A 20,638-nucleotide genomic window follows, 5' to 3' on the forward strand; every position below is an offset into this window, starting at 1 on the left:
TGCCAAACCTTTCTCTCTCTTATTTTTCTGTGTAAAGTCATCGGTCACTGGTTCAAGGGGGTTTTCTACATATACGTTCGAACGTCGTGGCTGTATGAAGTCCAGCCTCTTGGCGCGATGAACTTACCCTGCAGATGCACCAAATACCAAATACATGTTCACGATGGAGGCACAAGTTGCTCTTCGGAGCAAAGATTCGGTCATAAGTATTTGGTGGTCTACATAAAACACAAGATCTAGTGATGGTTAGTGAGCTTTGGACTTCTGGCTCATTGACTTTGATTGAACCTTTGAGTCTTAGTTGATGTTTTACGTCGTGTGGCACGCGGAAGACGTAAAAGACCTTTTGGCTATACTATACGTAGTAGCTTTTTTTGACGCAGGTCATTGGAACGCAGCCTAGAAACATCAAGTTTTAGGGCGACCAATGACAGACGATAGCATATAACCTTTCAGAGCTCCAGCTGAAGCCAATTGTGACTTGGGGTTCCGTCCCCAAGGTTAAATACTGCGGGGTTTCGCACGAGGTGGGAGCCTGGGAGGAGGACGTCGTCCTAACCGACGAATACGACGGATCCACAGGGTCGACGGGCTCCACACGTGACGGCGCAGCGGTGCTGCTGCCACTCATCTCACGTCACGGTCTCAGCTGAGGAGTAAGATCATGATATACAAGTATATGGCTGCGCATAAAATAAAGCGACTTACATTGATGTTCAACCTCAACTCCCTCCCTCCCGCGAAATTTGGTATCAAGACGGGAGCCAGATCACTGGATGGTTATTCGTATCAACCATTCCCATCGATGAACGCCTCCTAGCGTCGTCGAACAAGCGACTGAACTGGTGCATATAAATGTCACATTAGAATAATGGACATGCAGAACATTTCGCCGTCTATACTGACGTACCCTGATCCCGACGACTTTGACTATGGCGCATTTCTGCAACAGACCCCGGGAGCCGAGGATGGCAACCTTCACCTGGCTTCTCCAGTGCCACCACAACCACTGACCACGACACCCCAGCTCATCCAGCAGACTACAGCACCCAACTTAGGCACTGGGGCGACCACCCTATCCGACTCTTCCCTTGGCAGGACGACACCACCAAGCTCGGGCAACAGGAGTGGCAGCACAGACGCCACCAGGAAGCCGGCAGCTGAGACGCTGACCCAGAGGCAGAGACTCGAGCGCAAGGGGCATACAAAGAGCCGCCGGGGCTGCTTCAACTGCAAGCGGAGAAGGATCAAGTGCCAGGAGACACACCCGGCCTGTGGTCACTGCGTCAAAACGGGACTCAAATGCGAGTACCCTGCCGCACCCCAGATCACCCACCAGGTATGTGCCGTTTCTCGCCTAGGACACGAATGCTGAGGAATAGAAAAGCCCCATAACCAGATCCCTCTGTTCAGCCTGCAAGACATGCGCTTCTTCCAGCACTTCCTGACACACTGCTATCCGCATCACCCTCTGAAACAAGAGTCGGTGTGGACACATGAGGTGCCTTGCATCGCACACAATGTGAGTCTGTGGACGAGGTAGATCAACTCACCCGCGATAACTAAACACCCAACAGCATGAGTTCTTGATGCATGCCATCCTGGGATTCGCGGCCTCGGAGCTCATCCAGACAGACAGCAGTTTCGTCGCAGCGGCGATGAGCCACCGCGTCAAAGCGATCAAGTCCATCAAGAAGCGGCTGGCCGATGCCTCAAAGGACACCACCTCGGCCGAGGAGACGAATGCGCTCCTTGCCACCTGCTACGCGCTCACCTTTCAGTCCGTCAGCCTCGAAGACGGGCTCGTGGAGTACATGACATTCATACGCGGCATTGTCATTGTCGGGATGCAGATGATGTTCAGGAAGATCCGGCCCATCTTCAGCACCCTGTTTGAGGAGAGCCAGGATGAGATTCTGGAGCCGCTGATGCAGGGCCTGCCCCTCATACGTAAGGGCTGGACGGACGCTGCGATGGAAGCCATCAGCGCCCTGAGACCGCTCTGCGTCGAGCCCGTCGAGGTGGAGTACCAGGAGAAGCTCCTCGACATGGCGCAGAAACTATACACCAGCTCCTGGACGGGTAGGTCTATGTCTGTGCGCCTACCCCTTGCCATTGTGCTGATGAATTTGCCCAACAGCGTACAAGGCGCATTCGCAGCAACACGCTTGGTGGATGATGCTTCCGCACAACGTCTTTCAGGAGCTCATCTCCCCCAACAACCAGGTCATGTTGCTTCTGCACACGCACTGGATCTCGCTCATTGAGATTATGACGCCCATCACGCAGCAGGAGCGAGAAGTGCGCGAGCGACGACCACCAGAGAATGACCAGCCGACTGACCCGGGCTTTGTCCGCTGGCTCAAGTATATCAACGCGCGGGTGGACTATGAGCACCAAATGTTCAATCAGTGGCCCATGTGGATCGAGGCGCAGCTTGATAAGGATATTACGTTCTTTGGCAAGGTCCGTTGACGAATGCAGCCAGTCGCAGGCGGACCGCTCAGTATGCCAAACTTGGCAGGAGACCTGGGATATACTGTCATGTTCCAGACGTGATGTTGCTGTGTGATAGCGTGGTGTTGATGTTTCGGGGGTAGCGAGCGTTACTAATAGCGACGTCCTGCATGCTTTTCCCTTTGGCTTAGTTGTAATAGTGCGAATCCATGGTATGAGGAAGCCCCGTGTCTGGCGAGATTGATCTTGTTCACAAAGATCACTGGCTTGTTTGGCTTTCTCGTTGCAGCTCTCACCACATATGCAGGTGCGCGAGGATACACCGAGGGCGGCGTCGGAGGGCGCGAAGGAGGTTTGAGATAGCCAGTGGTACGCCTGCCTGCATATCGCAAGGCTGATGGTGATCATGACCTCGTTGCCGGTGTGGATGACCCGAAGGATCCTTACTCTTGCACTGAGCAAGCATGGCGACGGGGGTGTGTGCGGTGTGGCCGGTTGGCTTACCTCACCTCTTTCCGACCGGGCGAGGATCGCTTGTAAAGAGTCTCGACACTCGGTGCAGTCCTGGGGACGTTTCAGCCGCACGCTGTGGCAAACTGGTAGCTGTGTCGAATGTTTCACATTCTCATCTCTTGCAGGGCATCATGCATCCGTCCCCACCACTGACGACGTCCTGTAAGTCCCGGACATTGCCGATTGTGCGCTTCTGTTGAAGAGGCAGGTCACGGCACCTTGGTGATGGATGTCCATTTGCGCGCCCGCGAGGGTTTCGGTGTACTGAAGGTTGGTGCAAGCAGAGACTGAGTACTAGTAGACTACGTACCTAGCAGGTAGCGATAGCACGAAGGTCAATCTCAGGCAGCCCCCGCGCTATGACGTAGGAGCCCTGGATGACTGGACTCACTGGAGTCTGTCTTATCCCGACAGATTGAGAAAGCGTCACCTCATTAATGAGAACCAAAAGTCTATTTCAACTTCTTCACTCCGTCTTACCGTCACCCGATGTGCTGACACCGTTTTCTCAGGGTCTGCTTAGGCTCGCTGGACCCTGCATAAGGGCAGGCCCGAATGTGGGGAATGACTTCACTCCGTTCGACATCTCCGTCTGCAGATGGGATCTCACTCAGATCAGCATGCCAGTGTCTCTGCCAGTCCAGGCGAAGGCATCAGTGTTACGTAGTACGACCATTTCCCAGAGATGCCACTGCGCACGTACCAAGCGCAGCTCTCGAGGGTAAGCATGTCGATCCTTTGCCACCACTTTCTTCCCACGTCTTTGCGGGCTCGACTGCTCGCCCAGCTCGGCACCTGAGCATGACGATCGGTTGGTGTCGAGATGGGGCCACGCACTTGTGTATATAATGATGATCACCCTTCATCGTACAGTGCTTCGTTTCTCGTCACTCTTCAATCCCAACGTCCAACGCAAGAAGCTGGTCTTCACCTCACCAAACAACCTCTTCCATTCACTTGCAGTATTGCATCCCAACGCAGGTCGTTTACTCACAATCTTTTTAATACCCCGTTCATCCTCACGCAAGATATCATCCAACATGCTTATGAACGCACCCATCGCCGCGGCCATTCTGGCCTTCACCTCCAGGGCCATGGCGGCCCCCGTGACCGGCAACAACAACGTCGACGCTCGCGAGGCTGTCCCTCCTCCCGAGGTGCTCGCCGAGCTTGGTTTGAATGTTGAGCTTGGCGACGCTGAGAAGCGTGATGGCGGCATCCTTGAGTGGATCGCCAACCTCGACGGCAAGCCTGGCGAGAAGCGGGACGGCGGTATTCTTGATTTGATCGCCAACCTCGACGGTAAGCCCGGCGAGAAGCGGGACGGCGGCATTCTTGATTTGATCGCCAACCTCGACGGCAAGCCCGGCGAGAAGCGGGACGGCGGTATTCTTGATTTGATCGCCAACCTCGACGGTAAGCCCGGCGAGAAGCGCGATGGCGGCATTCTTGAGTGGATCGCCAACCTCGACGGCAAGCCTGACTCCAAGCGCGAGATTGTGCCTGACGCTGATGGCGGTGCTGGCATCGACCTGCTCGCGACCATTGCCAACCTCGATGGCAAACCTGGCTCCAAGCGCGAGATTGTGCCTGACGCTGATGGCGGTGCTGGCATCGACCTGCTCGCGACCATTGCCAACCTCGATGGCAAGCCCGGCGAGAAGCGCGATGTTGCCACAGACACCGAGGCCGACATGGCGAAGCGATTCGATATCCTCGACTGGATCGCCAACCTCGACGGCAAACCTGGCTCCAAGCGTGATGTCTCAACAGACTCGGAAGCGGTCATGGCCAAGCGGTTTGATCTTCTCGACTGGATCGCCAACCTCGACGGCAAGCCTGGCTCCAAGCGCGATGTCTCTGCGGATTCTGACGCGGACATGGCCAAGCGGTTTGATCTTCTCGACTGGATCGCTAACCTCGACGGCAAGCCTGGCTCCAAGCGACAGGCACGATCCCCTCAACTCACACAGGAACAGATTGAAGAAATGAAGGAGGCGATTGGCATGTCCCCCCCGCTACCAGTTGTGTGAACGTGCGAGTGCGTCTGAGTTGTTCCTGGCGCTCATTGCTTGGAATATGTATTCTTGTTAATAGAAGGTTGATTGAATGCATTGTCAGTTGGATCCGTTCATAGCGCAATTCAATTGCATCTGCCAAATCTAAAGTCAATTATGAATAACTGTAAGATAAGAGGGGTCATTCCTGTCGTTGATCGCTTACTTAATTTTGCTCAACCTGAGAGATACACAGTACATAGTCATGCCACTCTTGGGTCCCTGGTTGTGGCTGTTGCGGCGTACTCAGCTGCTCGTATTCCTCGTATACTTGTAGCTGGCGCTAAAAGCGGGGCGCACGTTGCTAGTCCCGGCGTTGGGTGCTCACGAGTCGTGGCATCGCTCATGGCAGTGCGGCTGAGCAGGTATCGTATATCTCGGTTGGCATGCTGAATGGTGCCCAGCTGCAGTGTCATACCTGTTGATTAGTCGACTGCCTATCCATCGGGCGTCGGCATCGACAGATGCACGTCTGGATTGGGTATATAGCAGCCACGCCTGCCCAGCACACCAGCCTTTCGATCTGGCCATGACAATCTCATCAATCCATGAGGACAAAGATTACACGACCAAGTCATACCGATACAATGGCTGCGCGTACACCGTCTCCGACCTTTGACGCCAGTGGTGGTCCTACGACCCAGCCTCCGCCATACTCCTCCGCCATCAACGCATCGCCATCGTCATCAGCGTACTCTCTGCCCGAATATGGTTCTACCTCTAACCCGACAGCATCATCGTTCTCACACACGCTGAGCTATCAGATCGAGAGCAAGGGCTCGCAGTGGCTGTCGCTGCCCACAGCACCAAAGCTTGATCCAATCACCGTCTACGCCATTGGGCCGGCTGGTACCAAGACCCAAAAGGTGTACGAGTCGATCCGACCTGAGCGAAGGTCGGGTTCCTGCTCTCTGTATGCAGCCGGATCGGATCATCCTGTCTCATCAACGACATATCGCTTTGGACCAGGAAGGCCTCCTGTGATTCGTCTGCACCGCCAAAGCCCCGAATCATCGGCAGCAGAGAGCGCGGCACCAAAGCCCGAGGACGAGGGCTTCGAGGTCACCGGTCGCGGCGCTACTACGCGATCTGTGCGCATGAGGACACCCTTGGGCACATACCAATGGCGCTACGGCAGGCGCAGCGAGCGCAAAGCCTGCGACGCCGACAGTCTGCTCATCCTCGACAAGGTCACTACCGTCGCACTGGCAGGCGGCAAGACCAAGGAGGAGTACACTCGTATTGCTCATTTCATCCGCAATGACGAGTTCCGGACCCAGGGTACGGGCAGGGCTGATGCGGGGAACGGCGGACGACTCATGATGGACCTGCGAGACGGGGAGAAGCAGAGCAATGAGTTGGAGGTGTTTGTCGTGACGGGGCTCATTTGCATGCTGAAAAGGGAGGTCGATCGGAGGAGAGGGCAGAAGATGCTCATGATCGCAGCAGCGGTCAGCGGGGCCGGCCCTTAGCTTGTCATGTCCAATGGTATCTGGTAGTCAGTGATATAAGCGCAGTCTGTTTTGACTTGACGTGCATTGGGACATGCTTCGGACTGCCTCTAATGACAACGTCGGGCACGAAACCAACGCTCTGCGCGTTGAGCCGAACAGTATGGCCCTTCCGCCTGTGACCCGCTCGCCGGCTCACGGCAACTGTAGACATGCCCTACGATAGCATGACTGGCGCATTGCAAGATGTCACAGCTTCTGAGGCGAAAAGCCTGGGAATGTACCAGCATAAGTTAGTACGGTAGATGGGTAGGTAAGTGAGGCGAGGCGCACGGCACGTGACGCGCCGACATTGTCCGCGGGTGCCTCAGGCCTCCACAATTTCGGGAACACGCGCAGCTCGGGACCTGCAAAGATTCAATTGGAACATCCCAACCGACACCTCCAGCGTAATCAACCTCCCACATTCTCACCACAAACCGCCATCATGTCTGCTGCGTGGAAAGCCGCCGGTCTCACGTACGTCCACCGAACCTCCTGCGACACGCTGCGATGAAACCGCAGGCCTCGCCTCCTCCGCGCCACCGTCCGATCGAACCAAGCTAACGTATTTCCCTCGAACAGCTACAACCGCTACCTCGCCATTGCGGCCCGTACCATCCGCCGCAGCCTGAAGGAGGACAAGCGCATCATCGCCGAGCGCCGTGGCGAGTCTGAGCTCAAGTTCGCCAAGTGGCAGGTGAGTCTTGACCCGGGGGACGCTGCGATCATGAGAATGGTGGACAAGGACTGACAGAGTACCGCTACCGCAGAACGGCAAGGCCTCCGAGATGAAGAACGTCGCCTCCGAGAACGCTGCTGCCATGGCTCAGCAGAGCTCCTAAACGAAACGGTGCAATGGGGATGGAACGAGGGGACGGCGTGTGAGGAATGCGTGGATGGCCGATAGAGAAGGAATAGGCTGCACGTAAGGCACCACGACTCGGCGCATGGCCCTCGCCTGCCGATGTATCATAGACGGTTGTGGCAGAATATACCAAATACTGTTGGAGCTTTGCTCAGTTCACTTTGTATCCAAGTCGGCAATGTTGGCGCTTCGCTCCTGGGACATGTGGTTATCGACTTTCTCACAGGTGCCGCCATCCCGGCTTTGAAATCATTGAATAATTGCACCTGCAATTGCTGTTCATATGGCCATAGCTGTAGAGCCGTACCCGGTCGATTTAAATGTTGCTTGACATTGAGTTTGGTTGCACTACCGGCTGGTGCTCGCTTGGCCAGCTGACCCCTCGGCAAGCCATTACTCACCAAACCTCGCACCACCATCAACAGCCACGCGACAAGCTGTTGACAAAGTGGTTGCGACGACCGTGACATTCCCCGACGCACTCTCAGACGCATGCAACTTGTCGATCGGATGTGTCGGTCAGCCTTCTACCATGACTTTCAATCCGGGCATCGATGTACCCGATGGTGGGTCATCCTGGCACTTTTCTACACACGAGCCTCGCGCGGTGCTGACTCGACGGATCGTGAACAGAGCTATCCCGCCTCTCTCTTGGGCAGGATACGCCGCCTAGGATCCGGGATGCACCCGAGCTGAACAGCACAGGGACGATCCCTGTAGACATTACCGAGAAGTTCAAGAAGGCTAGTTCTGGTGGGTGCTCCCATGACTCCCAGCCGGTCGACGAACTGAGCTGACAAGCACCCAGCCTTACAGCCAGGCGAGATTGTCAAAGATGAGTTCTTCACTCTTTTTGAGTCTGTTGGGGCGTTGGAGGTTCGTGGTCATTCTGTCTGTGACGACAGTATGGAAGCTAACGCCGTTTGTCCAGATCATGGACCCCAAGATGGACAGTGGCTGCGTCAAGGCAGGCGACGAGTTTGAGGAGCTTTACGATGTGTCAAAGCCGCTTCTGCCGGAAGAGGTGCTCGGAATCATTGATCAACTACTATGCCACGAGGTGCGACCATATGGCCCTGCCCCCCTTAGAATTGTGCTAATGGAGGAAGATGTCGTGGCATCTTGGGTACCCCCTCTCTCAGACCGTCTTCACCAGTGTGTACGTCGAGGCGCTTATGATGCCAAACCCAACGCACATTGACGAAGCGATGTTTGTGCGGCGCGGAAACACGCAGGCCAATGCCGAGCCCATGTTGCAGGTACTCCGGGCCTACTGTCTTGGTATGCTCAAGGCTTGTGCATATGTCAACGAGCGGGTCAAGTCCGAGCACTACTATGAGGTATGTTTGATCGGTCAGAGAGATGGGAACCAACCTGATTATCCATAGGAGGAAGACTTTGTCACCAACACATACAACCGTACGCTTCTTGGAAGTCTATCCACCGCAGATATCCGCGCTGAGCTCAACAGTGCGTTGAATCTTGTGCAGAAGCAACAAGAGCACATGGGCGGAGACATGGTCGAAGCGCTATCCTCCCGGCTCAAGCTGAGGGACATATTCTTGTCCGCCGCGGAATGCCCGCAATTCGTAGCACAGCCAGATCTGGCCCGTCAGCCGTGGGAGGCTGCTCTGATGCTCCTGCCAACTATCAAGGCAACCCATAACCTGTCCAAAGCAGTGGACGAGTCTTTCAGCGTCAAGCTCCAGAGAAAGCTGGCTAGTACTGTGCCGCCACGGCCAATCGTGAAGCTTAGCTTTGAGAATGCCTTTGGCCATCTGGATCGCCTCTTCAAGGACGGCTGCGAGCTCATCAATGTGCTCAGCTATACAAACTCTCAATGTTTACAGGTGAGTTTCTCAGTGCAAAATGGAGCTTGCGTAGAACTGACAAGTCTTCTCAGACATTCCTACGCCATTTTCAGGCAAAGAAACCGCAACCTCTCGTCTATGTACGGACCCTGCTCCAAACATTCCTCTTCGACGCCATGGAGATGCTTGGAGGAATGAGCATACGTATGATTATGGATGATGACCTCGCCATCATCTCCCTCCCAGCAAGCCCTTATCTCGACCGCGCAAATGACGATATTGAGGTTCTACACGACCCGCGGTTCATCATCGCGCAACAAATGGAGGCATTCCGGAAGAGGGCAGCGGAGCCATTCCTGGATATTTTCCGCACGTTTTGCCAGAACCGCTGCCGCGTGAGGAGGACCCTCTGCCACAACATCGAGAGGTGGGACCAATTGCAGGCCGATGCAGAACAACTCGACCTCGAATTGCAGGTCAGAGCGCAAGAGGTGAAACTTGCCGGGCAGAAGTTCTCGCCCAATACCATCCCGGTGGAGGGTGATGCTTGGTCCTTGTCCATGTGGACGTATCTCTACAAGCTCCGTCAAATGGAGTGGATCGTGCAACTCGGATTTGAACTGGAGGTTTATCAGCCAGACGAGCTGGCTGGGATGTATTGGTACCTCAGTTACCTGTCCAAGACGCGGATAGAGTACGTGCCTCGGCTGAGGAAAACCCTGACCGAGCGAGTCAAAGAGCTCCGCGAATCTCCGGCCCAGAATCGGCGTGACCCGGCTATGGAGAGGCAGATGCTTCGGACACTCGAGTGGATCAGGCTGTCGCTGCTCGACGCCGTCATCACATGGGGCCTGTCCGAAGCATTGGCAGGTCTATACACGGCGTGCAGCCGTCTCGACCTTCTCACCCCGCCACCCCGGCCGTACAGCAACGACGAGCTCCGCTACGAATTGCGGATGAAGCCCTTTGCGAAGATTGAGACTCCTGGACTACCCACCTTTGAGCAGTTTGCAGCCCATGCGTCGCAGCAAGACGTTAGCACCGAAGAGCTCTTGGTGGAGGCATCGAAAGCTATGACAGACGCCAAGAGAGCTTGTGAGTCGATGAGCAAGATGACCCCCGAGGAATCCTTTTCGGTGGGCTCGCACGACAGGTGGCTGGTGTCGATCAAGAACACCCTGAAGTCATGCATTGCTACTGGGTTGGCGATAGCGACCGTGCAGAAGGCGATGCGAGAGGACACGACGGGCGGGCAGTTGAAGCTGACGGTGGAGGTGCCCACGCCTGACAAAACATATCATGAGTGTTGGATAGTGCCGAGGATCGCATCCAAGTCAACGTGAATAGCATATACATTCATACATCTATGAAACCGCCGCAACGACGGGCGGATGGTATCAATTGTGAGGTTGTGCACTGTGACCGGTGCTTGCCATGTTCTCGATTCTCTCAGAGGAAGAGAGAGCGGGACATTTGTTGGCGTTGGTGTTTCTCCGTCTGCATGAAGGATTCTCATACAGAGGATGGTGTTACATCTGGATCATGATGGCAAATGTTTTTAGGCTCCCAAGCGCTTGCGCATGCGGAGCTTGACAGTCTGCTCGTACAGAACATCCTTGAAGGCGAACAGGAATGCCGCTGTCAGGACACTCTGAGTGACCTTGGGGCCGATGCCTAGATATACGTTAGTCAACTGATGCCATTGTGCACGACTCTCGACCACTCACCTTTGTAGAGACCAGCGTAGCCCTCGGATCTGACGACACGGCGCAGCGCCTCGGTCATGCCCTCCTTGCGATCCGAGTGCGCTGCGACGTGCATCTGGCTCTTGACGGTGATGTAAGGGTACGTCACCGAGGTAGCGAAGAGCTTGCCCAGGGCGCCCAGGAAGAAGGCGATTGTGGGCGTGACCTTGCGCTTCTTCTCGACAGCGTTCTTCATCTGCTCAAAGAGCGTGTACTGGAGGATCGGGTTGATGACCAGCACCAGCGCAGGCAGGACGCCCGCAAAGAGCGCCTGGGGCCCCTCGTTCTTCAGCAGGGCCATGAGGGTGCCAATGGTGCTGGGCGCACGCGTGGGCTTGAGCTCGCCGGATTCCGGGTCCACCTCGGTGCTCTGCTTCCTGGTGGTGACCCTGGTGTTGACGACCCAGATGGGGTTGGTGATGATGACCGTGGCGGAGCCGGCGATCGCACCGGCGATCATGCTCTCGATCGTGGTCAGCTTCTGGCCCGCGCGGCCGGCCTTGATGGCGGCGCGCTCAAAGGAGCCGCGGGTCCATTCGTACCAGTAGTAGTACACAAAGTTGGTGACGCTGATGCCGAACAGGGCCGAGTTGATGCCCGAGTACAGGCCAGAGGCGCCCTCGCGCGCGATGATGTTCTGGACGGCGGCGAGGAAATTCGATTCGGCCTTCTTGGACTCGACTTGGGCGCGGGTCGAGAGGGTGATGAGGGGGTATCTGGGGTCGTTAGTCTGGCTGAATGGTTCACTGCTGCACGTGGGAGATGTCGCACGTGAGGACCATGGACAAGAGTCCACCACCTGCGCCAGCGAGGGCGTGGGCGACGTTATCATTCTGGGGAATTGGCGCTTTGGATGCCATCTTGCGATTCGTAGACTCGTGGTTTGAGTGTATGGTACGTAGAAGGGTAGGCGGGGAGGCTGATGTTGGATTGTGTAGAAGTTGGTACGTGGTTTAAATGATTGAGATCGATTCGGTTAACCACTAATTACAAGAGTCGCATGCCTTGAAGAGGGAGGATCGACGAGGGGAGCGCCCTGGCGATACGCGACTCAGCCGAGGTCATATTGGTCTGAGATGCCGACGCCGACGTCGACTGGCGTGTGGAGGCCCTGGAGGGTCCCTCCCTCACTGTGACTGGGCCCGACGTCACCTGCTGTCGGCGCGCTGCATGTGACGATTGTGGGGTGAAGCTTGAGGGAGGCGGATAAACTATCTGCCGACACACGGCGGCCCCTGTGGAACCTTGTTGCGGTGGACCCCTACGACGCTAGACCCAAAGAGGTCACGAGTAAACAAAGTCCAGCCCAGCGCATCGTGCTTCGGCACTCTCCACACACGCCGCCACATTGCTCACCGACCTGTCTGACCTTGATTAGCGCTCCGTAGTGCAGTGAATCCGAGTACTGCACGCCGTTGCGTCTTGCTCAGGTGGTTCAACAACATTCACAACACATTTTGCTAGTACCTCGCTTGCTATGTGGCTGCCCTGCCGAACGTTCCACGTCCATGTCTAGAGCAACCATCCACCAATGTTCAAACGTCGCAAGTCGGGCCCCATCGTAACCGACACCGCTCCCGAGAACTTCAGCGTGCGCTGGCACGCGATCGCGAACCCAGCCACGTCGAGTCTCGACATTATGTCCTCCCCGGACCCCCTCAACGAAGAGGACTCGTACTTTGCGCCACCGTCGTCTCAACGCTCAACCCGCAGTCGCCTGTCGCCGGTTAGGATGAGAAGCGACTCGCCCCGGAAACAGCAATACGAGCTCGAATATGGGGACTATCGATCGCGGTCCAAGTTGCTGGTCACCCTCGAAGCGCAGGATGATGCGCCGCCGAGCGCGACGGCGAGGAAGCTCTATTCGGCGAGCCCATTCGCGCACCGCGCTCTGAGCGCCACCACAATGAGGGTGCCTCTCAAGCAGTCGGTCGAGGAGGAATCTGGACCTGGAGGTGATGCGACACCGCGGAAACGAGGTCGGCCGAGGAAGAACAATGGAACCCCATTTCCCAGCGCCGCGAAGAAGAGGAAAGCCGCGACGCCATTGAGGCAAGGCGCGAAGCGACCGAACGCTGCGGCCGAACCGGACCCGTTATCGGGCGCTGAATCACAACCCACGCCAGTTTCAGCTGCGAAAAGTAGCCAGCGTCATTCGCTCAAAAGTTTAATACAGCCGTCGAGTGACCTGGGGGTTGGCGTCGAGCCCTCGTCTGACATGGTGTCAATACCGACTCCGACACCAAAGCGTCGCGGCCGCCCGCCGAAGAACAAATCTGCCGAACCGTCTTCAGTCGCAAAGGAATCTGCCAAAACAACTCGGCGTCGACGTCAAGCGCTTCTACCCGAGGATTTGGAGGCTATACACGAGGCGATACCCGAGGAACCCGATTTGGCACATGGAGAAGACACGAACCAAACGGGCTTACCCTCACTTGCTGTGGAACCAGAACATCAAGAACGATCTTCTCCTCAAGGGCCAGAGTCGGATATTTGGATGAACACCATGGCGAACCAGGAAACACCACGCCCACGATTGCCCACTCTGAAGCCACCATCTGGTGCTCAGGCAAAAATTCACATCTCAATACCTTCGTCTGCGACGAGTGAGGCGGATAGTGAGACTTCCGGGCCCGAAGGATACGCCGCGGACGCGCCATCCATAAGCGATGCCGGCTCCATCATGGATGCCCCGACATATCAGGGCCCGAGAAACGATACCATTGCACAAGAAGACTTTAGCATGATATTTGTGGATTCTATTCACTCGTACCAAGAATTTAAGAGCTCTGCTGCCGGGAAAGCGCCCACAAACCTTAGCGACCTTGATGAAGAGGAGGAAAGGATTGTAAACACGACTCTGGAGTCACTGCGGCAAAGTCGCGGTAGTGCAAAGGGGGAGGACTCAAATGTTGACCTGCTGCAAGACCGAGAACACCCACGGGAGGGTAGAACCGACCACGCCGAGGACAACACTGCCAATATGGAAATGGATAGGGTTGAGGGGGAACCCGAGGAGCGTGAGGCCTTCAGCGTTCAACAGGATTCCATGGCGATTGATGCTGACAATGATGGCGACACCATGCATACAGAGGTCATGGCAGAACCTGAGCAGAGTGGGAGCAAAGATATGGCGGAAGAGATTGCCGAGGACGAGTTGAGCCCTAACGAGGACATTCCCATACCGACATTGACAGAGCTTCCTGTTCCGCCCATCGAGGAGCCTGGACTTTCGTCCTCCCCAGCGACAACGTATCAAGAGCAGGCAGAAGACCCAGCGCCACTCATGTCTTCCGCCGTGCAAGCATCCCATCGGGGCTTTTCTCCAAGATGGCTACGCACTCCTCGAGGATCGAACGTTTCGCCGTTGCGAAGGAGGGCACTGGCTTCCACAGCGAAGCAGAGCAGGCCGGCACCGCTTGCCCATGGGGTCAGGGACGAGGACACGCGGATGGACAGTTCGCCCAGCAGGCGGACCAACAACGACTCAAACCTCTACGAGGACTCCTTCTCCGAGATTCCACCAGCTATACTGGAAGCGGCGACACCGGGACCGCCCAAAATGCTGCCCGAAGTAGAGATGGAGTTGGATAGTGAGGATGGAGCGGGTGAAGGGATTGGAGAGGGAGATGAGGACATGGAACTTCCGCCACAAAGAAGCGACCCACGTCACGTCGAACAAGCAGAGCATGATCCAAGCGAGGCAGAGCGGAGTTCAAAGGTCGAGCCATTCCGAACGCGATACACTCAAGATGCGCCAGCTCAGGATACAGTTGTTGCGGACGCGGTTGGAAGATCCGCAAATATTGAGGAAGCCCGTTCACCACAGGAAACTGAGCCCAAGGATCAACGTGAGCTCGAGATGAGGGAAGATGCGCCAACCTCAGGGCCTGTGAGCCCAGATCAGTCCCACATGCAAAATCAAACCCAGCCTCGGGCACCCTCCGTGGTCAGTTCTGCGCACACAGAAAGCGGGCGACTGCCTACACCAGACGATACTCCTGACGACGCCCAGCCGGAACTTCCTCAAAAGGCACCCGGGAGTCTGTTGGCTGATCAGGCCGCTGCCCGCAGCAAACCCGATGCTCAGCTCCCGGACGAGCTTGCTGAGTCACCGCAAGCCTTGGAATATCTACAGCCACCCCAAACGGAAGCCTCGCTTGAACGAGACTCACGGGTACCGGAGATCACACCGCTTCATCAGTTGTCGTCGCCAGCCCAGGAACCTCAGTCTGCGGGGAGCCAAAGTACCCAAGACAAGGCACCAAGACCAGCCCTCTCTGCTATTGTCAGAGCTGGCAAGGTCTTGCAGCATGTCACGTCTGACCCGCCCTCGCCCGAAGACCGCCAACCGCAGCTCAGAAGTCCCTTCAGGAGTTCGGCGAGTAAAGAGTCCTGGTCAGGATCTCGTGATGCAGCAAGCGGACGCCGTCTCAGTTCAAGTCCTACTCGGCGGTCTACCAGCGGTCATCGCCGCACCATATCGATGGAGCGCCTGGGCGAGGACCCCTTTGCCGCAGGCTCGCGAAGCACGGGACAAGGCAGCTTTATGCAAGCCCTCAACCGCAGTATGAGCGAACACGCGAATAGGACTCCGGGTAATGCCGAGGGTTCTACGGCCAGTTCTATGCGCATCACCCCACCGGATGATGAGATGAGCTGGGTGGCTGAGGCTGGTCCCATCGATCCAAGTCTGCGTGGAGACGTCTCACTGCAGGAAGTTGCTCAGTTGAGAAATCACCCGTCGCGGTCGGAAGAGCCCAGTCAAGCCAGCGCGCAAGGTGGCCCTCTTCCGGGCGATGATGAGACGGACATATGGGAGTTTGAGGCCTCTCGCGGAGAGGCTGATGAGCCTGTTCCTCATCAAAAGCTGTTCGAAAGTCGCACAGCGGCGCCGATTCATCAAAAGGTGGCCGTACCGAGCCCACGGGCTAAACGCAGAAGCTTTGCACCCCGGGCGAGCGCGTCGAAACCAGAAGCCTCGTCGGCGAAAGCTACCAAGGCAGCGTCAGCGGCCGCTGAAGAAGACGAAGAAGAATATTCATTGCTGGACAAGGAGAAAAGGGCAGCTGAAGCGGCCCAAGCGCCTCCAACTGCGTCAAAGCCCCGTTTTGATCTATCTGCGTTCTTCTCCTCTCCGGCATCGATTCCAGGGATGATCGCGGACAAGCTCTTCCCGACAAAAGGTCAGGCTGCCAATGTGACGAAGAAGACAGCTGCTGTACCAACCAGCAGCATGTTTCCATCGGCACCCCAGCAACAGCCTTCTCGACCCAGTAGCGAAATGGAAGCTATGACTTCGTCGCCAGTGCGTGTGCAAAGTCGCCAGCCTCTCCCTCCGCGAGTGGATCAGATGTCGACCTCCCCTGGGACACCCGAAAAGGTTGAGAGACCTATCCCTGCGCGAAGGCTGGAGCCTGTGCCCCAACAGAGGAGAGCAAGTACCTCCCGTGGACCGATCCCTACGGCCCCCTCGACAATACCAACTCCGCCTCGCATGCAACTATCGCACGAGGATATTGCGCGATGGCAACAAGAAGCCTCACAAGCGACAAGTAGCTCAGAGTCCAATGGATCGCCCCGTCGCTTTCTGCGCCCTCTACCCCCGAGGAATGCTTCGCCCAGCAAGTCGAATATTCGGTCGCCCCTGAAACCCCGTACCCCTGGCAGAGTTGTCGAATTTACGAGTAGCGTGCTCGAACCGGCGGACCAAGCGCAGAAGGACCAGGAGCAGCAGCAGCATCATCACCACCTGATGCAGCAGCGTCCGCTTGCGATAGCAGAACCGGACAGAACTCCAAGCTCACAGCCTGCACAATCCCCTCACGTAGTCAATGAGCAGGAGAATCGACGACTGACGAGCGTGCGGTCATCCCGATTCGCACAGAGCAAGGTCCATCCATCCGAGCTCTCTCCTACTGAATGGTCCAAGAGGCACTGGACTTTGCTTGACGATCTGCTCAAAGCCCGTCGCAGCTCTCCATTCCCCTTGGCAGCACCAAGACAGTCAGGCAAGCTCCTTGGCAAAGTGTTCAAGGTCAAGGGGGAGAACATTCTCATAGAACGATGGCACCTCGACGTGGTTGATGCATTCTGCGCTGAGGTGGGTGGATGGGATGCACAGACGGTGTGCAAGAGATTATTCTGCCTCATTGTCAACGAGGAGAGAAGCGTGCAGAAGCAGCGTGCGCGGCAGTTGCAGAAGCAAAGAGAACGAGAACATGATGCGATCATGTTTCACTAAAGGCGTAGGAAGAAGCATTGCTTTTTGAATTACGATGAAACGTCTTGCATGGAAAAGGGTATTGGCGTTCTGGACGAAAAGGGATCATGTTTTGATCTTTGTTCTGGCCTTTGGAGATACCAACTTGGCTTCCATCATTGCTTTGCACATATTGCATGGCCAGTTTAGGAGGAGGCCTGGACACCAGCGAGGCGGCAATTTGACATGATATCACGACCGCGAACAATGAAGCTGAGCCTCATGTGACTTTGGCGCGAGGGATACACACGCTCGTGCATGTATGCATGGTTTGTTGATGAGCCTGCCTTTCTAAGAACGCCGCCCCCTTTCCTGGCCACCCTTGTCTACGTGACATTGCTCAAATACACTACAAGCAAGACCTGCTCGTGCCTCCTCGTCCTACTCTACTCCAGCTGCGATGCCTGGTTAATGTACAGAGCATCAACGACATTGCTCAGCTTTTCGATAGTCTGGAGGGCCGCGTCGTAGGACTCATCACGGTCCGTCTCGTCGTAAATGATGAGGCAGCCTGCACCCTGGTCCAGCACGCCAATGATGACCTTGTCGAGAATCATCTGGGAGAGCTTGCGCTCCACTTGCTGCGTGTCGAGCCCGACCATCTTGGCAATGTGGTCAATCTCCACGCGGGAAAAGGGCTCAATGACCTTGATGAGGTTCTGCTCGAGCATGGCGTCGTACAGCCGGCGAAGATGGTTGCGGATAAAGGCATCGCTGCCGAGTTCGTAGCGGTATGAGGAGAGGGCGCTCTCGTACTCCTCGAGGGATCGGTTGGAGTGCGCGCGGGCAATGGCCTTCATCGCCTCGAGGTTCTGCCCTGCGTACTTGAGGGCTTGCTTGGACGTCATGAGCTGGTTGACGTCTTCGCTCAGGTTGAGCATGATCTTGCACAGGAGCATGTACTGCAGCGCCGCCTGCGCCTTGCTGCTCTCGTCCAAGCTGTGGTAGCCGTCCAGCGCCTCGATAAAGTAGGAGAATGCCGTGTTGAAGTCCTTATCTTCAGCGTGCAGCATGCCACTCTGCATATCGAGGTTCGCCTGGAGCGCGGGCGGGGTGTACACGCTCGCGGCGCTTGTGCGGGCGCTGGTCAGGGCCGCGCGGGCTTTGGGGATGTTGCCGAGGGCGTGGTAGACGCGGGACTCGAGCAGCTGGACCTCGACGAGGCGGAGCTTGTCGTCTAGGCGCTTGAGCTCCCGGAGGAGACCGTTGATGAGGGTGAGCGCATCGTACCAGCTCGCCTTGGTCATGTACAGGGCGACCAGGCGGACTTCGAGGTCCTGGCGTTGGAAGGCGCGTCGTTCGGCGGTGGCCCATTCTATGCAATCCTTTGTCACGGCGACTTCGATGTCTGTGCTGTTGGGGATCTCTTTGAGAAGGTCAAGTAGCTGACGGACTGTGGCAGGTCAGCGAGGTTGTTCGTTCCAACGGTCGAGAGCTGTCGTGAGGCAACATACCGAGCTTGGCTGACTTGGCTTTGGCGAATGACGAAAAGACCGCCCGGCTCTCTTTTATCAAGTTGACCAGGTCGTCTGTCTTCCTATGGCACCTGTCAGCGTGTTGTCCTGCGCGATCCCGCCCTTGGGGCCGTCATGTGCACGAACTTGTCGTCTCTGTACAGCTCGCCCAAGCCTACGAGGGCTGTCTCGTATTCTCGCGTCGCTGCATCAGACCCCGCCCTTGGCGCTTTCGATGTGATCTCCTTGTACAGAGCCTTTGCCTTCTTCGAATCCGTCTTGGCTAGATTCTGAGCCTCCTTGACTCGCTCCGAGTCGCCAGCCGCCATGGTAGATGTTTGTGGTGGTAATAAAGGAAAGAGGCTGCAGCTTGTGCTTCTACAATGTGTCCTTGCTCTCTGCAGTCAATCCAGATCGTAGTGTTGTGGTGTGTGAGGCGTCAGAGTCGTCGTGTCAGTGGGTGGGATGGTGATGATGGAACAATCTTGAGCTTGAGCTCCACACGAGCATCGATCATCCAGCAAGCGCAACTCCAAACGAGCAGGCAGGGCGACGACGTACGTCCAAGTAAATTGAATGGCTGATTGGTTCAATGGGATCCACCCTCCAGCCTGTGCGGACTATCCTTAATCCCGCCCGAGACCTCCGCGACCGGCTACGCGCGGGCGTCGGCAGTAGGACTTTGTGAGGCAAGACGATATCCATAAAATTTCAGACCCTTTCATACAATCATCAATCTACGCGATCACCACGCCACCACCTCATCCTCCCATCATCCTACCTCTCCGACCACCACAAATCCTCCAAAATGTTCCGCCAAGCATTCTCTACCTCCTCCCGAGCTCTACGCGCTGGCGTGACCAAGACCTCGGCGAACATGTCCCTTCTCCGCCCCCAGTACCGCACAGCAGCTCCCGCATACTCATTACGCGCCGTCCAGCCCGCTTCGTCGCGGTGGTACAGTGATGCCACGACAACCAAGGAGGAGGCAAAGACCGAGGAAGGGGCCGCTGCTGAGGCTGATCCCCTGGCGCAATTGAAGAAGGAGCTGGAGGCCAAGGAGACCGAGGCCCGCGACTGGAAGGTTTGTGTCCCTGCTACACGGCCCCATGGAGGTAGTCTTGACTAACACGTTCTGCAGGACAAGTGCCTACGCACCGTGGCCGACTTTCGCAACCTCCAGGAGCGCACCGCGCGCGAAGTCAAGGACGCGAAACAGTACGCCATCCAAAAGTTCGCCAAGGACCTCATCGACAGCATCGACAACTTTGACCGTGCCCTGACCACCGTCCCCGTCGAGAAGCTCAACAAGGACAACCCCGACCTCGCCAGTCTGCACGAAGGTGTCCAGATGACCGAGACCATCCTCATGCAGACCCTCGCCAAGCACGGCCTGGAGCGCGTGTCCCCCGAGGGCGAAAAGTTCAACCCCAACGAGCACGAGGCCACTTTTATGGCCCCGCAGCCCGACAAGGAGGACGGCATGGTCTTCCACGTCCAGCAGAAGGGCTTCAAGCTCAATGGCCGCACCCTGCGTGCTGCCAAGGTCGGCATCGTCAAGAACAAATAAGCAGCGCCATCATTGATGAACGACGAGGAGCTCTCGCGGCCCACCACCACTCCACCCTGTAATTTCGGGACGCGAGGGCTTCTCGTCATGTCACATTGTTGTGTACTATTAGATGGTCAAAGGTTCTCAAACAGGCGTTGAAGGGCTACAGCCGTTGTGTATAATGCTCCTCTCATGATCTACGGTGTCTTTTCGTCATTGCATGGCGGTTGCAGAATGTTTGGGGGGAAAAGGGGTGAACTGTTATGTGTTGTCACATCAAAATGACTTTGTACGATATCAACCAGGGGTCGCTCTCGGGCACTCGCAGGATCTGGAGTGTATAATTGGGAATATATCATCGACGTGGTCGTCACATTCGACCAACAACCGCCATCTCTACGTTCTCATCATCGCTCTCGCTGAAGTCAC

At 56.4% G+C, this 20,638-nt stretch overlaps 10 protein-coding genes across 10 annotated transcripts; 6 read left to right on the forward strand and 4 right to left on the reverse strand.

Moving 5' to 3' along the window:
* The first annotated feature begins 751 nt into the window (after nucleotides 1–751).
* On the forward strand, nucleotides 752–2,665 carry F5Z01DRAFT_390128 (uncharacterized protein). Its single transcript, XM_046259478.1, has 4 exons — nucleotides 752–1,339; nucleotides 1,388–1,522; nucleotides 1,578–2,082; nucleotides 2,141–2,665. Exons 1-4 carry the CDS (start codon nucleotides 872–874, stop codon nucleotides 2,473–2,475), a joined length of 1,443 nt encoding a protein of 480 aa, XP_046121385.1. The 5' UTR covers nucleotides 752–871; the 3' UTR covers nucleotides 2,476–2,665.
* Nucleotides 2,666–3,341: 676 nt separating this feature from the next.
* Nucleotides 3,342–5,324, reverse strand: F5Z01DRAFT_390733 (uncharacterized protein). The gene is made up of 3 exons (XM_046259482.1): nucleotides 5,194–5,324; nucleotides 4,590–5,123; nucleotides 3,342–4,502 (listed from the first exon to the last, which is right to left on the reverse strand). The coding sequence occupies exons 2-3, from the start codon at nucleotides 4,850–4,852 to the stop codon at nucleotides 3,833–3,835; spliced, it is 933 nt and encodes a 310-aa protein (XP_046121386.1). The 5' UTR covers nucleotides 4,853–5,123; nucleotides 5,194–5,324; the 3' UTR covers nucleotides 3,342–3,832.
* Nucleotides 5,325–5,614: 290 nt separating this feature from the next.
* F5Z01DRAFT_671060 (uncharacterized protein) lies at nucleotides 5,615–6,499 on the forward strand (the record flags this gene model as incomplete). The annotated part of the gene is made up of 1 exon (XM_046264645.1): nucleotides 5,615–6,499. One exon carries the CDS (start codon nucleotides 5,615–5,617, stop codon nucleotides 6,497–6,499), a length of 885 nt encoding a protein of 294 aa, XP_046121387.1.
* Nucleotides 6,500–6,884: 385 nt separating this feature from the next.
* Nucleotides 6,885–7,729, forward strand: F5Z01DRAFT_646017 (mitochondrial ATP synthase epsilon chain domain-containing protein). The gene is made up of 3 exons (XM_046262877.1): nucleotides 6,885–6,997; nucleotides 7,103–7,217; nucleotides 7,291–7,729. The coding sequence occupies exons 1-3, from the start codon at nucleotides 6,966–6,968 to the stop codon at nucleotides 7,360–7,362; spliced, it is 219 nt and encodes a 72-aa protein (XP_046121388.1). The 5' UTR covers nucleotides 6,885–6,965; the 3' UTR covers nucleotides 7,363–7,729.
* On the reverse strand, nucleotides 7,427–8,072 carry F5Z01DRAFT_390644 (uncharacterized protein). Its single transcript, XM_046259481.1, has one exon. The coding sequence runs from the start codon at nucleotides 7,877–7,879 to the stop codon at nucleotides 7,490–7,492; it is 390 nt and encodes a 129-aa protein (XP_046121389.1). The 5' UTR covers nucleotides 7,880–8,072; the 3' UTR covers nucleotides 7,427–7,489.
* On the forward strand, nucleotides 7,755–10,712 carry F5Z01DRAFT_390133 (Mak10 subunit, NatC N-terminal acetyltransferase-domain-containing protein). The gene is made up of 7 exons (XM_046259479.1): nucleotides 7,755–7,951; nucleotides 8,019–8,138; nucleotides 8,194–8,261; nucleotides 8,317–8,445; nucleotides 8,495–8,725; nucleotides 8,774–9,235; nucleotides 9,289–10,712. The coding sequence occupies exons 1-7, from the start codon at nucleotides 7,918–7,920 to the stop codon at nucleotides 10,537–10,539; spliced, it is 2,295 nt and encodes a 764-aa protein (XP_046121390.1). The 5' UTR covers nucleotides 7,755–7,917; the 3' UTR covers nucleotides 10,540–10,712.
* Nucleotides 10,370–11,801, reverse strand: F5Z01DRAFT_694699 (putative peroxisomal membrane protein PMP47B; the record flags this gene model as incomplete). Its single annotated transcript, XM_046266247.1, has 3 exons — nucleotides 10,370–10,870; nucleotides 10,924–11,690; nucleotides 11,713–11,801. 3 exons carry the CDS (start codon nucleotides 11,799–11,801, stop codon nucleotides 10,755–10,757), a joined length of 972 nt encoding a protein of 323 aa, XP_046121391.1. The 3' UTR covers nucleotides 10,370–10,754.
* Nucleotides 11,802–12,391: 590 nt separating this feature from the next.
* Nucleotides 12,392–17,387, forward strand: F5Z01DRAFT_391065 (uncharacterized protein). The gene has a single exon (XM_046259483.1). It carries the CDS (start codon nucleotides 12,473–12,475, stop codon nucleotides 17,183–17,185), a length of 4,713 nt encoding a protein of 1,570 aa, XP_046121392.1. The 5' UTR covers nucleotides 12,392–12,472; the 3' UTR covers nucleotides 17,186–17,387.
* Nucleotides 17,388–17,589: 202 nt separating this feature from the next.
* F5Z01DRAFT_616809 (26S proteasome non-ATPase regulatory subunit 11) lies at nucleotides 17,590–18,986 on the reverse strand (the record flags this gene model as incomplete). Its single annotated transcript, XM_046260936.1, has 3 exons — nucleotides 17,590–18,596; nucleotides 18,658–18,740; nucleotides 18,805–18,986. 3 exons carry the CDS (start codon nucleotides 18,984–18,986, stop codon nucleotides 17,590–17,592), a joined length of 1,272 nt encoding a protein of 423 aa, XP_046121393.1.
* A 479-nt stretch (nucleotides 18,987–19,465) lies between these two features.
* On the forward strand, nucleotides 19,466–20,227 carry F5Z01DRAFT_633409 (GrpE-domain-containing protein; the record flags this gene model as incomplete). The annotated part of the gene is made up of 2 exons (XM_046261950.1): nucleotides 19,466–19,741; nucleotides 19,799–20,227. 2 exons carry the CDS (start codon nucleotides 19,466–19,468, stop codon nucleotides 20,225–20,227), a joined length of 705 nt encoding a protein of 234 aa, XP_046121394.1.
* Nucleotides 20,228–20,638: the final 411 nt, after the last annotated feature.

The sequence above is a fragment of the Emericellopsis atlantica genome (genome assembly GCF_019669845.1).
Source record: "Emericellopsis atlantica unplaced genomic scaffold F5Z01scaffold_4, whole genome shotgun sequence".
Lineage (NCBI taxonomy): Eukaryota > Fungi > Ascomycota > Sordariomycetes > Hypocreales > Bionectriaceae > Emericellopsis > Emericellopsis atlantica.

Coding starts and splice junctions, on each gene's coding strand:
- F5Z01DRAFT_390128 (XM_046259478.1), top strand. CDS start 872: ATGGACATGCAGAACATTTCGCCGTCTATACTGACGTACCCTGATCCC. Junction 1,523..1,577: donor TGCCTTGCATCGCACACAAT/GTGAGTCTGTGG, acceptor AACACCCAACAG/CATGAGTTCTTGATGCATGC. Junction 2,083..2,140: donor ATACACCAGCTCCTGGACGG/GTAGGTCTATGT, acceptor TTTGCCCAACAG/CGTACAAGGCGCATTCGCAG.
- F5Z01DRAFT_390733 (XM_046259482.1), bottom strand. CDS start 4,852: ATGTCCGCGTCAGAATCCGCAGAGACATCGCGCTTGGAGCCAGGCTTG. Junction 4,503..4,589: donor TTGGCAATGGTCGCGAGCAG/GTCGATGCCAGC, acceptor GGTCGCGAGCAG/GTCGATGCCAGCACCGCCAT.
- F5Z01DRAFT_646017 (XM_046262877.1), top strand. CDS start 6,966: ATGTCTGCTGCGTGGAAAGCCGCCGGTCTCAC. Junction 6,998..7,102: donor TGGAAAGCCGCCGGTCTCAC/GTACGTCCACCG, acceptor TCCCTCGAACAG/CTACAACCGCTACCTCGCCA. Junction 7,218..7,290: donor TCAAGTTCGCCAAGTGGCAG/GTGAGTCTTGAC, acceptor CCGCTACCGCAG/AACGGCAAGGCCTCCGAGAT.
- F5Z01DRAFT_390644 (XM_046259481.1), bottom strand. CDS start 7,879: ATGCGTCTGAGAGTGCGTCGGGGAATGTCACGGTCGTCGCAACCACTT.
- F5Z01DRAFT_390133 (XM_046259479.1), top strand. CDS start 7,918: ATGACTTTCAATCCGGGCATCGATGTACCCGATG. Junction 8,262..8,316: donor AGTCTGTTGGGGCGTTGGAG/GTTCGTGGTCAT, acceptor CCGTTTGTCCAG/ATCATGGACCCCAAGATGGA. Junction 8,446..8,494: donor ATCAACTACTATGCCACGAG/GTGCGACCATAT, acceptor TAATGGAGGAAG/ATGTCGTGGCATCTTGGGTA.
- F5Z01DRAFT_391065 (XM_046259483.1), top strand. CDS start 12,473: ATGTTCAAACGTCGCAAGTCGGGCCCCATCGTAACCGACACCGCTCCC.